Source organism: Megalops cyprinoides, chromosome 22 (genome assembly GCF_013368585.1).
Source record: "Megalops cyprinoides isolate fMegCyp1 chromosome 22, fMegCyp1.pri, whole genome shotgun sequence".
NCBI lineage: Eukaryota > Metazoa > Chordata > Actinopteri > Elopiformes > Megalopidae > Megalops > Megalops cyprinoides.
Genome location: NC_050604.1, coordinates 3,123,637 through 3,141,011, shown reverse-complemented (window position 1 = coordinate 3,141,011; position 17,375 = coordinate 3,123,637). Strand labels below are relative to the sequence as shown.

Here is a 17,375-nt window from a genome sequence, read left to right as displayed (position 1 = left end):
ATCACAGAGGCACCGCAGCATGGAGGTGACTCAGACAAAGATGCTGGATCAGAGACCTCTCTCCGCAGTGAAAGGCTCATGCACATCCCTCCACCCTGAGCACACCTACAGAGCAGACCTACAGAGGAGGCGTTTCCTTCCCTCCACGTCCCTCCTCGTGCACTCCCCTCAGTCTTCCTCAGGTCTGCTGACAGACTGACACACTGATCTGAATGCTTTGTGAATGGTCACGATTAGTTGGAGCTACAGAATGAGCACTGTACCCAAAGCCCAGTTTTTCCAGTCAGTGTTGGCATCCTAAGGTCTGAAATCTGCTCTGCGAAGGGCTGGAAATGTTCATTGATTGGGTGATGCCAACCAGTACTAAAATATCGCCCCCCCCCCCCCCCCCCCCCCCCCCCAGACAGTGCGACAAACACATCAATGGCTTGTGTGCACCACCATGAAATGCTCTCTGAGGGACTGATACTTAAAGCCTAAACAGTTCACAGCTTTTCATGTGGAAGCAAAGTTACGATTGGTAAAGGCTGTCGCACTGTAGCAATGTGAAAACTACGAGATCAACATTTTTTTAGTCACTTCCTCACATAGCGGAAACTTCTCCACAGTTATGATTCATGCCTTATGAAAAAAAAAATTAAAAAATGCTTTTTGCCAGGGAAATGTGCAAACATTTGCAAACACCAACAAGATGTACCGCATGCCCACTTCTAGCAATGCCCAGAGAAGTTTTTTCCTAAATCATGCTGGAACCTGAAATTAAAACAAACACAATGGCCTCGTTTATATCTCCCACAAGACCCACATTAACAACGTGTTCAGTAGCAGGGATGCATATTTAATCTGAACATGGAACCTGGCTCATGTGGGAATCACCTCTATAGATCCATATCGGTTTGTTTGTTGGGTCTGGGTAAAGTTGCTGGTTATGTTGGGGGATGTTTCGGCTGCCCTCTCTAGGGGTCCCTGTGAACCTCTTCATTATGGGATGGGGTTTCCAGGAGAACCGTCTTGCGCCAGCCCTAACAGGGAAGAAGCCACAGCTGGAGGAGGAGCTGGTACAGAGGCAATGGGGTTAATATTAGATGGTGTCCTTGCTTCCCTGTGCATTTAAAATGAGTTTTTTAATGCCCTGCTATGAAGAGGCAAAGGATTGGGAGGGTCAGAGGTGGGAACCACAGTGACACATCGGTTTTGCCGGCCGTTAGTCACGCTGTGCCTCCTGTTAAAGTCACCCAAAATCTCATACCAAACACCTTGCTTATACCTCACAGTCTAGCAGGTATGCATGTTAAAAAGCAATGCACCAGTTTCACAGTGGAGAAGTTTCCTTACATTAATGTGTCATATTCTGACACCAAGGTGTGGCATTCTCCCTCTGAGACCACAGTTAAAAATGGAGGTGACCTCTATCCCTTGAACACATGTGTTGTTCAGCCCTCAAATCATGTTCAGGTGGCTGTCCTCAACCATTTACATGTTTCCAAACTTTGATCATTCTAAGTTTGGTTGATACCAACCACACTCCATTTTGTTGCCTACAATCCCCAGAATGCACCATGAAGCTGGTGCCAGGTAGCAAAGGGCTACTAACCCACTTAAATGGCTATAATGTCAAATCCCTTACAGCACAAGACACAAATCAGCTCAATGTACAAACAGTACATAGGACCACATATACAGATCAGCATTGGAGTCTGTGTTTAAGTTGTCAAGAATATTTTTTTTGTGATTTGCAAGTGTCATTTGCAGAGGGATGGCCTCTGGGATTTGTGTGTAAGTCAGGTACCATGAAATTAAAGACCAATGAAAAGGATTTCAACTTAGCTTGCGTTCAAATGAAGACCTTTTCAATATTGACACCTATGAAAGTAAGGTAAGGAACAGCATACTGAATTGTAGACTTTTGGAGAAGCTACCCCTTTAAATATCTTTTCCCTTCCTCTATTGCCAGCATTCAGTGGAAGCAGAAATCAAACTTCACCAAAACTGGCTTCACTGGCCTAAAAAGCAACTAAATCAGCCAACTCAGGCATAACCTGCTATACAAGGCTCCACTGCAACTGTGTCCAGGGGTTCTTGCATAATGCAGAAATAACAACATTCTGGACAAACACCACATTGTTTTTCATTGAATAGCATGGTATGGACTCTCTCCCTACAAAGTAAAATGTCTCAACAGTAAAATGAAACTGCACAGTTTGTCATTGAAATAATAATAAAAAAATAAATTAAATGACACCGAGAGCATCTGTAGACAGAACCTCCACGAGCGAGAGGACACGAAAGTGACAAGCTGCTCAGGCAAAAAAAAGGCGTCCTTTTCATGGCAAACAGCAGTCTTTTTTTTGGTTCCGATAGTTCACGGGAGGGAGGTGGAGTCATGGTTTCCACCATCAGGAACTTCTCAAGACCACCGTCATTCATGCCCCTCTCCCCTCTTTCCATGAGGGATAAGACTCCTCTCACAATCATGTGTCCCCTCCCCACAATGCATGAGGCTGCTCCCACAATCGTGTGTCCCCTCCCCACAATGCATGAGGCTCCTCCCACAATTGTGTGTCCCCTCCCCGCGATGCATGAGGCTCCTCCCACAATCACGTGTCCCCTCCCTACAATGCATGAGGCTCCTCCTACATGCCCATGTCCCCTCCTGCTTGTCTGTGGCTCAGCTGTTGGGGAGGAGGGGCTGGGTCAAATGCAGGTGGCCGGCTGTGCTGGTGGCTGCTGCTTGCGGTTCCTCACTGCTCCCGACTTCTCCTTGTAGCCCAAACACATCTGCTGGGATACATCCACCAGGGCACTCGCCACGGCCAGACCTGGAGGGAGGGACAGAAACGCAGAGCGCTCGCACGTCACCCCCAAACACCCCCAACACAGCCATTTAGGCCTAAAAACTAAGGTGTGTGATATGTGACATCAGCCCCTAGTGACACAATAAGGATATGATTGATTTCGACAGCTGGGGGCCCTCGTCTTGAGCTCAGCAAGCCGATCGTTTGCCTCTCTGTATCACATGAGCAGCAAGTGTTGGAGACCACAGCGGTCTCTGAACATTTGTGTTTGTTTTGTTTTGTTTGCAAAGTTTTTCTGTACTAGCCTCATGTGTTTAGGATTTAAATGGAGTTTAATGACATAACTCCCTACTCTGGAATCAGATCAGTAACAGCTGACTCTGAGTAACAGAGACAAAACTGACAAAGAGTATGGGGTTTCTTTCAGGCGAACTCAATCACTGTCTGAGTCTGTGCGTAAAACATAAGGAAGTCTTCACCTGGAATAAACGTACATTTCATTGACACTGCACATGTTCTACCTGAATTTCTCACTCTTAAAGCCTACAGTGTTCGAGGTGTTAAAGGGTAAATATGGAACCTACAGCTCAACAGCCAATTTCATTTTGCGAATTGCTTTGAAAAATGAACTGCATTGCTATTTGCCCCCATAACACTGATGGTACTGCATTCATGCGCTTTCTTCATGTATGCAGCAGCTAAATTGCTGTGTCTCTAAGGCCAAGATGAACAACTTTCATCCATTACTCATGGTGCATCTCCGACTGAGCATTTGTTTGAGTAAGGATGTAAGTAAGGAGTAAGGACCGCATGCAAAACGAGCGGAAAAAAGTCTGACAAATTACCATCACATTTTTTGAGATATTTGGCTGTGGTCTGTGAATTGGTATGTGTTGTGGGAGGTTTTCAAAGGTTCTGTCGTGACCTGTGGACTGGCCCATATCCAAAGCTCTGGGAAAGTGGACACAATGGTAAAATGGTAAAACACTGTGAGATCAGAGCACCCCAAACAAAGAATTCAGTCACATGCTGAACGCTTTCAGATTTGAGCCTTAAATGAGGCGATATCGAAATAAGTGTTTTTATTTCTATTTATAGACACCTGTGCCTCCTGAAACTCAATTTAAATGTAATCTCATTTTTGTAAACACTCAATACGCCATGTCCCATTACACAGAGATTAACAATCTATTTCAGAGAGCACTGTACTTCATGTGAATGTGCCGTTCATCTCAGATCTGTCACCACTACTGTTATTACTCACTTTATTGTTTTAATATTCCAAAATGCATTCAATCATGAATGTAATACACATCTATTTCCTTAGAAACATCTTCATGCTATAAATCAGGAGCCTGCAGGCATGGAAAGCATCATCCTCTTTAGCTTTTTTTGGCTGAGTGATATGCACTCATCTAAATGGCACAGGTCTACTGAGAGGACAATGAAACATCTCTCTTACTCTGTTGACTACCATAAACACTGGTTACAGATAGACAGTGGTCTTCCTTAGATTTGGAAGCTTAAGTGTCTCCTTACAATGTATCCATAGCTGCAAACTCAAAAGTACAAAATTTTAGATGGAAACCCCTTTTATAAGTGTCTCGGTGAGACCCATCATTTAGCCTTTGTCAGTATGGGATGTTGTTGCTGATCTGTCTGGTTGTTGCTGAGGTTAGACTTGGGGGGGGGGGGGGGGGGGGGGGGGGGCGTGTTTTTAGGTTTGGGGGTCACGGAATAGGAGAAGGTGGTGGTCAGCTCTGGTCATGTGACCACAGAGAGGGCTTTATGATCATGAATTATATGAACTAGTCCAAAACTCTTCGGCAGAATGTGTGACAAATACACATTTTGGCAAAATCTGAAACCACACAGGATGAGGAGCTCTGTGAGATGTGAGCATGAAACAGCACAGGAGCATGGGAGGATGTTTTCTGTTGGCCGCAAAGACAAACACACACGCACAATGGAGCCCAACCAATATAGGATTTTAAGACCGATACCGATTTCAATTTGAGGATTTAAAAATCCGATGATGATATATCGGCCAATATTCTTTTTTTTCCAGAAACACATAACATAAACAAAGATTTTCCCTAACATTTGTTATGCATACTTATTTGTCAAATGTATAAAAATACAAAAAAGTAAAAAAAAAATATCATGCCATCTTAAACTATGCAGTAAACTGATACAGTAACCTAGAGTAAACACTGCTGTTGAATGCACGTAATATTATATGACTGTCTGCAAAGAGGACTTGCAACTTTGGCATTTCACACTACACGTTTGAAAGAGAAGGTAGATAACTTTGTTTGGTTACCAAGCCATGCTGTTGATACTTGTTCAGCTCACGTTTATTTACGTGTCCTCTCTTTCACATGCAACTTATTTTTTATGCTATGTAGTGTGTTACGTTTCGTTATGTTTTCATTAGCGTTATTAAGCTTCTCATAGTTTTCAGTTAGCATTTGCTATATTTTATAGAGTTAAATCGCTGTTTCCTAGAATTTCTCCAATCTAGTGTTCTAATCGCACCAGTTTTAGCATACGCGCTAAACAGCTGATCACACCGCTGTGACCATACGCGTGAAAGGGTTCATTTCCAATGCACTGACTATAACTACAGACATGCGAGCCGCAGGTATATTTACCATTGCTTCATTTAGGCAGAATAAGGTAAACGCTATAGTTTAACCGCTCATTAACGGTAGCGGTCTTCCACTGATACACATGGCATTAGCTAGCTTTGTGGGTAACCTAATTTAGCAATGGACAGCGTTATAAGCTGCTATAAGCCATGTTGCCAGAGAATTTTTAGAAGTGACGGGGGAGAAATGATAGAACCGTTGTTTGTTTACTCGCTAGAACTGCCACACTGTTTCATAAATAAACCTACAATCAAGTTTGTCAACAGCTTAGCCTCCACCACTCAACTACCGTAATGTTAAACGTAATTTTGATGTTTGACTGATGGTACCTGTTTTCACATTACTGCAACAAAACCAGGCATGGCTGCCACAAACAGCTTATTTAGGTTAAGAGAAGAAGTGATGGGGGATATTTATTATTATTTTTAGTAATGTATTTCACATGACAATTATCAATTCACCATGAACACAGATCTCTGTCGTGGGCTAATCTGCTCGACTCTGCTTGGGTCAGCTGATTGTTGTGATTTGTGGCGTTGCAGTGTGCCCTCTGGTGGACAGACTCACAGACACAACGACAACACTCATAACATGGTTGAAGAATCCATCTTGCGTCTCTCTGTTTCTTTTTTAATTGTCATTTATCGGCCGTTATAAATGCAGATACTGATTTTTCTGCAATTAGCTCATATCGGCCGATAATATCGGCAAGCCGATTTATCAGCCGACTCTAATGCACGCAAACACACACGTATGCACAGACACATGCACACTTTGTGAGTTCGTGTGTTACAGCCAAGCGGGTGGCCACTGCAGAACAGTGCTGAGGTAATTCCATGGGGAGGTAATCTGCACAACGATCAATGTCAGCCCACGGCTCACAGTTAATGCCTGAGAGAATTCCTCCTCACTCTGTGAGCTCTATAGCCTGCAATAGGGCCTCACAGCAGGAGAGGAATCCAAGACACACAGGGACAGACTGGTGCAGGTGGCTGCCAAAGAAGCTGACAACAAGAGCATCAGCAGCCATTATGACATGCATGGAACACATAACACAGAGAGTCCCAAGAGAGTCCCAGAGGTCATCTCTGTATGTAGGTTTCTAAGGGGGCAGTGCATGAAACTCTGAAAGGCTTTGCAGAAACTGGATCAGTTGTATCCAAAGCATGATCAGGCAGACCAAAAGTGACCACACCATCAGAAGATCAATACATCAAGCTTAGTTCCCCGAAAGATAGAAAAGCAACTTCATCACAGATACAGAATTTGCTAAATAAAGAATGCAAGACTCCAATCAGCAAAAGTACTGTCAAAAGAAAGCTGTCTCGTAGTGCTCTCAGAGGACGAGTAGCAGTTTCTAAACCACTTCTCAGGAGGGAAAACAAGGCCAAACGCTTGGGGTGGGCTAAGAAATACCAGCATTTCACAGTGGATGACTGGAAAAAGTCCTGTTTACTGATGAATCCAAATTTGAGATTTATGGCAGTAACAGAAGGGTGTATGTAAGGAGATGAACAGGAGAGAGAATGATACCGCAGTGTATCAAACTGACAGTGAAACATGGTGGTGGGAATATTCAAGTCTGGGGGTGTTTGAACATTTATGGGGGTACTTGAAGACTGAGAAAGCCAAGCATTCTGTGACATCACCAGAGGCTCTTTGGAACATTGTCAAATCATGCTGGGATAGCATGGGTCATCAGGCTTTGCACAAACTTGTGGAGCCCATGCCAGCTCGAGTGCATGCTGTCATTAAAGCAAAAGGGGGACATACCAAATACTAAGATATTCTGAAATTTATGTACATTTTTCAAAGATTCAACTTTTCACTCAAATTGTTAAACTGATATTATCATTTGTAATGAAAAAAATAGTATTACATTCGAAACAAATGCAAAAATGGTCTCAGATATATATATTATATATATATATATATATATATATATATATATATATATATATATATATAGACAGAGATGTTCAGACTTTTGTGTCCTTTTTCTGTAAATGGCCATTACTACTAATTGTTTCAGCTGAATGCATTCAGGTGAAACTAAGAAAAAATTTTAAAAAGTAAATCAAACACCACCAAAAGATAAAAAAATACTGGATTCAGATAAGATGAAACAGACAAGGAGAGAGAGGGAGTGAGAGAGAAACACAGAGAGAGATACTGTATTTGTAGAGACTGTAGAGGGTGGGGATTGTCAATAAAGCATGTGTGAATTTGAATTTGAGAGAGAGACTGCAGGAGACAGAGAGAATACTCCACAGTGCAGCAGGGGAGACAGTGATACTAGCGAGAGTGGAGAGGAGCCCAGCGGAGCGAGCAGAGGGGGGCCTCACCAGATTGCCCTGGAGGGGGTATTCCCCCTGAGCCCCGCGGCAGACGCACGAAGATGGAGAGCACAGCCGCCTTGTTCCCGAAGCAGGGCTCCAACGCAATGGGCTTGGGCACTGCCTGAGGGGGCAGAGAAAGGGTGAAAGGTCAGCACAGGTCAAAGGCTCACAGGAGAATACGGTCAGTTTCATGAGCGCTGCATCATGACCATTGGTTGGCAGTAAAAACCACTCGTCCTCACTAAAGCTGAGGGTGTGCATCTCGAATGTCTGTTAGTTGCTGGTATATACATCATGATGCATCAGAGTTCCACCAGAATCCCCTTCACAATCACTCAGATAGGAAAAGAGAGATTCTGGCCAGATAAAACCACCCAACCCCCACGTCCTGTTTTAACTGTGGATGACCTCACCACCTCCTCCACATTACATTACAACTTCCAACACAAGGGAACAGAAGTGTATCCATGCAAGTTATATGAGCAACAGTGTGAAACCAGGTTAAAAACTCTTCCAGACCAGCAAGTGCACGTGCTACACCATTCAAGCATCAGCACAAGTTAACTTGTGCTAATTTGACAGTAAGACAACACAGAAACTGCCAGAAGAAGTGAAATATATATAATACCATAACTAACATATAATGCCACTGAATCACATAATATCCAAAACTAAAAAATATAAAAACCAAACTCTCGAAATCTGGTCTATCCACTGAGAACCACAGAGGGCTTTAACACAACAAAAGTTAGCAATCTGCGCAGGACAGGGTTGTTCTTGTATCCTTAGCCACTGCCACTGTACCGCAGTGGTGACACAGCCAGAGAACTGCAGGCTCCAATCCCAGGTGACATGCTACTGCTCTACATTTCAGTGAATTACCCTAGGCTGCTTCAGTGACATTGTCCAAATAGTAACCGTGGACACAGAAACTATATAAGTTATAACTTGCATATGATTACACAATTCATGTTTTCTCTAGGATTTGCTCTTCCTTTTTATTTTTTTCTTTATGCAAGTCATTTCATATTTTCAGTCAAAATGGCAAAATGGACAGAAAGTTTCTTCAAATCCCACAGTAATATGGTCACGTTTCAGTAAAGTAAAATGACAAGAGTGCTGCTGTGTTTTTCTGTCATATTCTGTAGAGATCAAACCAGCCCTGGTCACTGCTATTTCTGCTGAGATGGGATCGGGTCTGGAAGGTCCCATCCACAAACATTCACCCTTTTACTCCAACAAAGCCTTTGTGGAAATTTGTGGAGCTTGTCTATCCCACAATCCCCCTCTTTTCCAGGATGACTGTGAATAATCAGCCACTCTCTGGACCCAGAGGGGCAAGTGATTCTTCTCAATCCAGTACACAACTATACTGAAACTTGCCTTCATTCAGACACAACATGGCAGCTGTCTGGGGTTTGGGGGGATATCTGACTTTTTTTGACTGAAACATAGTAATCAAAGCTATCCCTCTTTGAATCTGCAGGGTGTGCAAGGAATACACTGTGGATCCAGTTCTTATTTTATTCATATCACTCAAAATGCAGGCAATATATTACATTGTATTTGCTCAGCAGATTCTCTTATACAGATTAACTTGCAATTTTCCAGTATCCATTCATACAGCTGGATATTTACTGAGGCAATTTGGGTAAAGTACTCTGCCTAAGGTCACAACAACAGCAGCACCCTTTGGGTTATGAGCCTTGCTCTACACCACACTGCTGGCCCATACATCCTTACTCTATATCGGGCCATCTTCCATCTCATTTGTTAGAATGAAGCTTTCTACTTTGAGTCAGTATCCTATAGGAGTTCTGATGTACAGTTCCACAAATAAATCGCATCTTCTAAAACTGTGCTGAGATATTATCCTGTACCTGAATAATGGTACAGTGGATATATAATAAGTCTACACACCCTTATGAAATTGCAGGTTTTTGAAATGTGAAGACAGAAATAACAACAATATAAATGTCAGACTTTTTCCATCTGTAATGTGATCTTCCAACAGACAAAAATCCAGATAAAAAACAAGTAGGCTGTATCCCCAATATGAAGTCAGCTGCCTATTGCCTACATCCCTTAGAAGGGAGCTCCCTCCTAAGGCAGTGTCCTAACGGAAAAAGATCCTGGTAAAGAAGTGAATTTGGGACGCACTTTGAAGGCAGGATGATGTCACAGACGCTAGTTATGCTATGTTATGCTATGCTAGCTATGTTAGGCTATTCTATTTGAAAGTAACGTGATTAGTAGCAAGCTAGCTGGCTAGTTCATGGAAAGCTCACCAAGGCTTAAAAACACTAGATCATTTAATACACTGGAATAATGTATTAAAATGTATTTTTCCAAACCTAACTACAACAAATCATCAAGTTCATTGTACACTTACACTTGAAAACGAGCGCCTCCGCTGCCACCACAACTTCTTTGGGGTTTTCAGCCGCCACTAATTTAATGGAAGTTGAGAAGCCTGAGGCAATCGCGAAGACTTATGGGATAACCTACCTGGCAAAGGATACATCAGATGCTGCCTTCAAATTTAACTGAAATAAGGCACATTTTATGATTGGACACATTTTATGATGACTTCAGTTTGGGACATGCCTACAAAAGGCAAGTGTGCAAAATTGTGAAAATAGTGAAAATGTCACTTCAAATGCTGCCTTCTAAGGCGGCTTACTTCGTATTGGGACACAGCCATAGTTAATTATTAGGAATATTTTTAATTAAAAAACTACAACACCCTGATTGCATAAGTCTGCACAGCCTTTCATAATGGGGGCTCTAGCTGTGTTCAAAGTTAACAAATCATACAATCACAAAAAAATAGCATACACCTGCCATCAATGAAAGTGATTCTGATTAAACCCAGATTAAAGTCAGCTCTTGCTGTAGGATTTGCTTGAATGTTTGGGGTTGCATCCTACTGGGAGAGCCATGGTCTGCAAAGAGTTGCGAAAGAAACTACGAGAGCTAACTGTTGAAAAGTACCAATCAGGAGAGGGATATAAAAGAATATCGAAGGCACTGGCTGTACCATGGAGTACTATCAAAACCATTATCAGTAAGTGGAGAAAATGTGGCACCACAGAGACATTGCAAAGATCAGGACAAGGCTACCAAAAGGCCAACATCAATACTGAAGGAGCTACAGGAACTTCTGGCAGGTACCGGTCACTCCTTGCATGTGACCACCATCTCTCGTATTCTGCACATGTCTGGGCTATGGGGCAGGGTGGCAAGACAGAAACCCTTTCTTACAAAAAAGAACATCCAAGCCCGTCTAAATTATGCCAAAAATTCATTCTGTCACCCCAAACCATGTGGGAAAATGTGCTATGGTCTGACAAGACCAGGAATGAACTTTTCAGCCTAAATTGTAAAAGATATGTTTGGCACAAAGCCAATAAAGCTCATCATCCAAGGAGCACCATACCGACTTTGAAACATGGTGGTTGTAGCATCATGCTTTGGGGCTGCTTCTCTTCAGCTGGATCAGGGGCTCTTGTCAAGATAGATGGGATAATGAATAGCTCCAAATATCAAGATATTTTAGCATAAAACCTGCTGGCCTCTGTCATAAAGCTGAAGAGGAATTTCACCTTCCAACATGACAATGACCCAAGGCACACATCCAAGTCGACCAAGGCATGGCTTCAGAAAAGTAAAATCAAAGTCTTGAAATGGCCCAGTCAGCGCTTACACCTCAATCCCATCAAAAATCTGTGGAATGACCAAAAGAGAGATGTACGCAATTTGAAGGAACTTGAACTTTTTTAAAATGAAGAGTGGGATAAAGGTCTAGATGTGCAAAGTTAATAAAGACTTATTCACAAAGACTTGCTGCTGTAATAAATGCAAAAGGTGCTTCCACAAAGTATTAGCTGGGCAGGGTGTGCAGACTTATGCAATCAGGGTGTTGTAGTTTTTTTTTTATTTATTTATTTTTCCTAATAATTAACTCTTCTTTTTTTCCTCTGGATTTTTGTTTGTTGGAAGGTCACATTAAAGATGGAAAGAGTCTGACATTTATGTTGTTATTTCAGTCTTTACATTTCAAAATCTGCAATTTCATAAGGGTGTGTAGACTTTTTATAACCACTGTATGCATTAAATCTCTTCTGAATAAGGCGAACGATGTCAGACCATTAAGATTCTGTAAGAGAACTCCAAAAACCCTTCTTCCTAAATGAGGACATACACTTTGACCTAAGTTTTGTAAGACTGGCACACCTACTATTCCTTTTTTCTCCCTGCAACCCTAGAGGAAAGGCACTATGTGGTCTTATTCCTTGATGAATATTGGAAAAGAGACAACTGATGATGATGTCAGACACTAAGGTGATGCAGTTCTTTCCTTTAATTATTGTCTGTTATGCGGTCAGAGTTTTACAGTGAATTTATTTATGAGCAAAGAGGCATGTCCTGGCATGCACCTGGCTGTGGCTTCAGACAGGTCAATGGGAACCCTCTCCTTCCCTCAGATGGAGGGCTTGTGTCTGGGACATGGACAGTGTGCAGATGGAAGAGGAGGTTGCACTGATCAGCTGAAAGCATCGTGTATCTGTGCTCTGAGCCAGCTAGGCTCTGTTACTCTCCCTGTTTGAAAGCATTGTATATTTGTGCTGTGAGCCAGCAAGGATCAGTTTCTCTCCCTGTTTGAAAGCACTGTGTGTCTGCACTGTGAGCCAGCTAGGCTCAGCTACTCTCTGTGGGTCATGTTGACCAAGAGACCGAAGGGAACGGAGAGCAAAACATGAGCATGAGTAAGAGCTTGACTGGAGGCTCCAGTGAGAAGTCTATACACTGCAGAAGAGCCAGAAGAGAACACTTACTGCTTTATTATTGCTCAACCTGTGCTCTCGACACAGACCCTTTCACCATCAGCACTCAGGTCTCAGACACATCTGAGGACCACACAAACACAGCCGGGTTTCCTGCCAAAGTAATGTGTAAAGTGTCTAAAAAAAAAAAAAGGAACCTTTCTGCCCACAGCTGGCAGCACTGACTGTGCTGCCCCACGCCACACCGCCCTTACTGACTGCAGTACCACACTGCAGCACAACCCAGGCTTCCTCCACAGGACTCTATGGCTGGAAGCACTTCTAGGGCCACGTAAAAATATACTGCCAGCCATAATGACCATTCCACTTCTGTACAGGGAAGCACTATGTGCTGTGGTGAAGCTAACCAGAGGAACAGATGTCTAATTCTTAACTCCCAGCATTCCTGAATCACTGTAATCAATTCTGTATTTTTATTCACCACTGTATGAAAATATTTATGTGTAGATGCATAAAGGCTAAATGCTAAAGAATCATTAATTTACTTCTAGTTGTTTATGTAACGCTTGTAGACTATCTGTTGAAGATTTATGAGCAGTATAGCTATTTCATAAAAGCTGCAAAACAATGACCTCCTGCATGATTCATAGGAGCATACTATTAGACTGTATTCTACTGACTAGGATAAACATGCTTGTATCTAATATTACAAAGCAGGCAGATGAAGAGATCCATATATCATGGATATTAACTGTGAGAGTCTAGCTGCCTGGTACCCTGGCCCAACTGGAATCCAAGTTAAGACAATGAATCCAGTAAAGACCTGAAGCATTGCTGTCTGTCTTTATCCTCTCTACTGTGGGGTTGGTACCAAACTGTACGAGACCAAAAAAAAAAAAAAAAAGCCAAAAGCAACTCTTAGACGTCAGATTGGAACTGTGAGCATCAGAGAGGAGGCAGAGAGAGAGTGAAAGACTATACTGAGTCGTCTGCTAGGGAAAGGGAAGGCACCAGGAAGAAATGATCAATGCAGTGGAGGACCCTCGTAGAGTGGCCACATAACCCACCCGAATATACCTCTGTGTTTGTGCCACGAGAACACTGTCTGCAGGAGGTTTTAGTATGACAGGGAATGTCGGGAGTCCTTTGCAGCTCCTCCTCCAAATGGAGAAAGTGCTGCTTGCCTGCAGCCAAGCACAAGAGGCTAGCAGATGGAGACAAGGAAGACGTGTGCAAATTTTCAATGTTCTGACTGATAATTCACTGTTTCACTTTCATTATGACTGAGTATCATGGCAGCAGGGTGAAACGTGTGTGAATTTTCATTGTCCAAGAGAAATATTTATTGTGGATATTTAATTATTATTTACTGTTATGGCAGCAAGCTGAAATGTGTGTTATTTTTCAAAGCTATCGTTTACTATCTATTATCTCGTGTGGTGGAGGTTCCACGCCTTACAGTCATTTATGTTATTTAAAAATAAAACATTAAAAAGAGATTCATTCTGAGATTCATTGCTTGTTCTAAATTGACAGGTTAGTCTTGTCTCAGTGTAAATAATACAACTACTTAGATTTTTTTAGACCATTTATTTTGATAAATTAAATTTAAATATCATCCTACGGCAAAGTTTGTAACGCTCACATCCTCATCTTTTCCATTGATTCAAGCGGAGCGGCATGACTGACACCCAAAAAACAGCTAAAGGGTGATCTCATATCTATCCCACAACTGCCACCAATGCATCCTGACCCAGCTAGCCAAGATGGTCTTATCCAGACCACAGCTGACAATTTGTATACGTTATCCAGTTATACAGCTGGATATTTACAAAGGCAATTCGGGTTAAGTGCTTTTCCCAAGAGCACTACACCAATTCCCACCCTGAAATTGAACTGGAAACCTGTGGGTTACAAGCCCTGCTCCTTAACACTACACCACAGTGCTGCAGCCACTGAATGCCACAGAAACACATCGCTCTCAAAAATAAAGAAAGCCCAAAGCAGGGCTGCCCTAAAAGAAGGGCTTTGTGACCGACATAAGTCACTCTTCACGGTTTGCAAACACCCCAGCAGAGCGCATGTACACTGGCACCCCCACCCTGAGGAACAGGGGCGCGTGGTTTCGGTAATAAATCCAACCCCGGGCTGGCAGTTTGGAGTTGAGAGTAAATATGAGGTGCTGGGAGCCGCAAGCGCCTGCCCTTGTCCCATGACTTGATTTGTCAATTCGACGCCCCGGCGCTTCCAAACCCATCTTTGTTCCAGCAGGCTGGTTCTATTTGTCCGGAAAGAGACGAAGCGAGCCAGACCCTGCGTCCAGGAGTTTGAAAGATTAACAGAGGCGGTCTCTGCAGCTCCCGGGAGTCAGACAGACACTCCATCCATCTCCCGCTTGGCCGTTGCACAGACTCTAGGCTGGCTGGGCACCGAGGGGACGTTTAGGGACATTATTTTCCATGTCTGTGCTATAAACCGCAGTAGCGCTTTCAAGCCCAACTACATGCCCCAAACAGTGGGTATTCCGGCTGTGGCATTAGGTGAGATCAAGAGAAACATTTATCAAGAGACACGTTTATATAATATCAGCGACAGGAGCCTAAAAAAAGCATTTCTGCAATCTCATGACACACACATATAGTCTACTAGGCCTATGTTCCACAAGACTTGTGATCATTCAAAAGGCAATCAATTTGCAACTTCTCAGGGAGTTATTGGCAAAGAGCAAAACCTCAGTCTACATAACCCTTACACAGCAGTGTATCATAATATGCATGGATGAGATGAATATGCACTAAAAACAGAACACATTGTTATTACATTACATGCATTTAGTAGACCCTCTTTTCCAGAGCGACTTCCATCACAATAGAACATAAGTTCAGGTGGAAAGGCAGGAATGTCAGGCAAAATCAAGCATCTCCTAAATGCGCTCGTGCGTGGCCAGCTGACGTGGAAGCTACCTTGCCCTGCTGAACACAGCCCTGACAGACTGTCTCTGAAGCGGGAAAGGGCTCTCTCCTGTTTTGAGTAGTGGCTCGGGGCAGGGATCCGCCAGCCTGGATCCGGCGCCTTGCTCTTCACCTCGGGCTGTTTGGGAGTCTGGACGCAGGTCACAGTGGCACGTCAGACAGACCTCAAGGGGAATGCACTACACTGTCCGAGGGCCTCCATTAGCAATCCCACCCGGTTCTACAAATGGGTTTAGGCAGCTCCGGAGAGTCAGCCTGCATGCGCAGACGGCGGTGTGGGCCTCAGTCCCCCTGCTGGCCCCCATCTCACACAGTAATGTGGGTCACGCAGTGCCCTGGTACGCCAGCACCCAGCCCAGAGTACAACGAGGAGGCACTAATCATATTCCCGCTCTGACCCAGTTTACTCACGAATATACTCCCCCACACACTGTGCACACTTTTTTTTTTGACATACTGTCACCAAGGTACATGCACGTGTGTGTTTGTTTGTATGACTGTATGTGGGTGTGAGCGTGCATGTATGACTGTGTGTTGTGTTCATATTTCTGTGTGTGTGTGTGTGTGTGTGTGTGTGTGTGTGTGTGTGTGTGTGTATGTGTGTATCTGTATAACTGTGCATAGATGGTGTGTGTGTTACTGTGTATGTGTGTCTATGAGTGTATCTATCCGTATGATTACGCTTGTGTGTTGACGGTGTGTGTGTATGTGTGTATGCATCACTGTATGTACGTGTAATGAGTATGCTATACTTGGGATCTGATTAGTAAGACGTCACAGGAACATTACCTCACATGGAACAGGAGACACTTTCCTGTTGTCAAATTCAATACATTTACATTACATTTACATTTATTTATTTAGCAGACGCTTTTATCCAAAGCGACTTACAAAAGTGCATACAGTAAGTATAGCGCCAGTAAGGGGACAGGATGTGTACAGTTCCACAATGAGACAGTTCTCAGCTGAGAGCAAGGTCTGTTTGAGGACACAGTACTATCAGATTTGTACAATTACAGCGTATAGGGCAACTAATACGATACACCTTCAAACAGCAAACTTCAACAACTTCAAACAGCGCAATGAGCGTCAGGGTAAAGGCGGCAACAAGAAACAATTTAAAAAGCACAGCAATTTACGACAGCACTGATTCGGGGGGGGGGGGCAGCAATTGTGTGCTGGGTCAGTCCAGGTAGAGTCTGAAGAGGTGCGTCTTCAGGCCCCATCTGAAGGAATGGGGTGGAGGAGCTGTCCGTAGCGAGACAGGGAGTTCGTTCCACCACTGGGGAGCGATGTAGGTGAAACGCCGCTGTCTGGCAGAACGAGCACCTCCTGCCTTGACCATGCAAGGAGCGAGGCGTCCAGTTGCTGCTGAGCGCAGGGGTCGGGCTGGTGTGTAGGGCTGGATGAGTTCTTGGAAGTAGGCAGGGGCTGTCCTGTTGATTGCAGAGAAGGTGAGGGTCAGGGTCTTGAATCTGATCCTGGCAGCGACAGGAAGCCAGTGGAGGGACTTCAGCAGGGGAGTAACATGGGAGAATTTGGGGACAACACCGCTTTCCAAGAGCACTACTCCCCAAGACTGTGGTAAACATTCTCTTCTTTCTCTGCCATTGACAGCCATGGAACAGTCTTTTAGGAGAAGTAATTAACTGCTTTTCATCTTATTCTGATGGTGCGTGTCTTCTGGCTGTCGGGAGGGGAGGGGTGTTCTGTTGAATGGCTGGGGAACAAGGCCTTGCTCTCAGACACCGCAGGTAGCAGGCGAGATTGAGGAGGGGTTTTCTAAGCCCTACATCATTATCCTGTCACTCCACACAATGCAGTAGCCCCT

The 17,375-nt window shown here is 43.7% G+C and overlaps 1 protein-coding gene across 2 annotated transcripts in view; it reads right to left on the bottom strand.

The window, feature by feature from the left end:
• Positions 1 to 431: 431 nt before the first annotated feature.
• Positions 432 to 17,375, bottom strand: part of atrn (attractin) — a 165,328-nt gene continuing 148,384 nt past the window's right edge. Inside the window, exons 28-29 of one of the 2 annotated variants that reach the window (XM_036516519.1) lie at positions 7,792 to 7,906; positions 432 to 2,819 (exon numbers count right to left, since the gene is read on the bottom strand). In XM_036516519.1, the coding sequence (XP_036372412.1) occupies positions 2,695 to 2,819; positions 7,792 to 7,906 (240 nt within the window). In that variant the 3' untranslated portion in view covers positions 432 to 2,694. Of the gene's footprint in view, positions 2,820 to 7,791; positions 7,907 to 17,375 lie in introns of those variants that run through there. The other variant, XM_036516520.1, reaches the window with a different exon arrangement.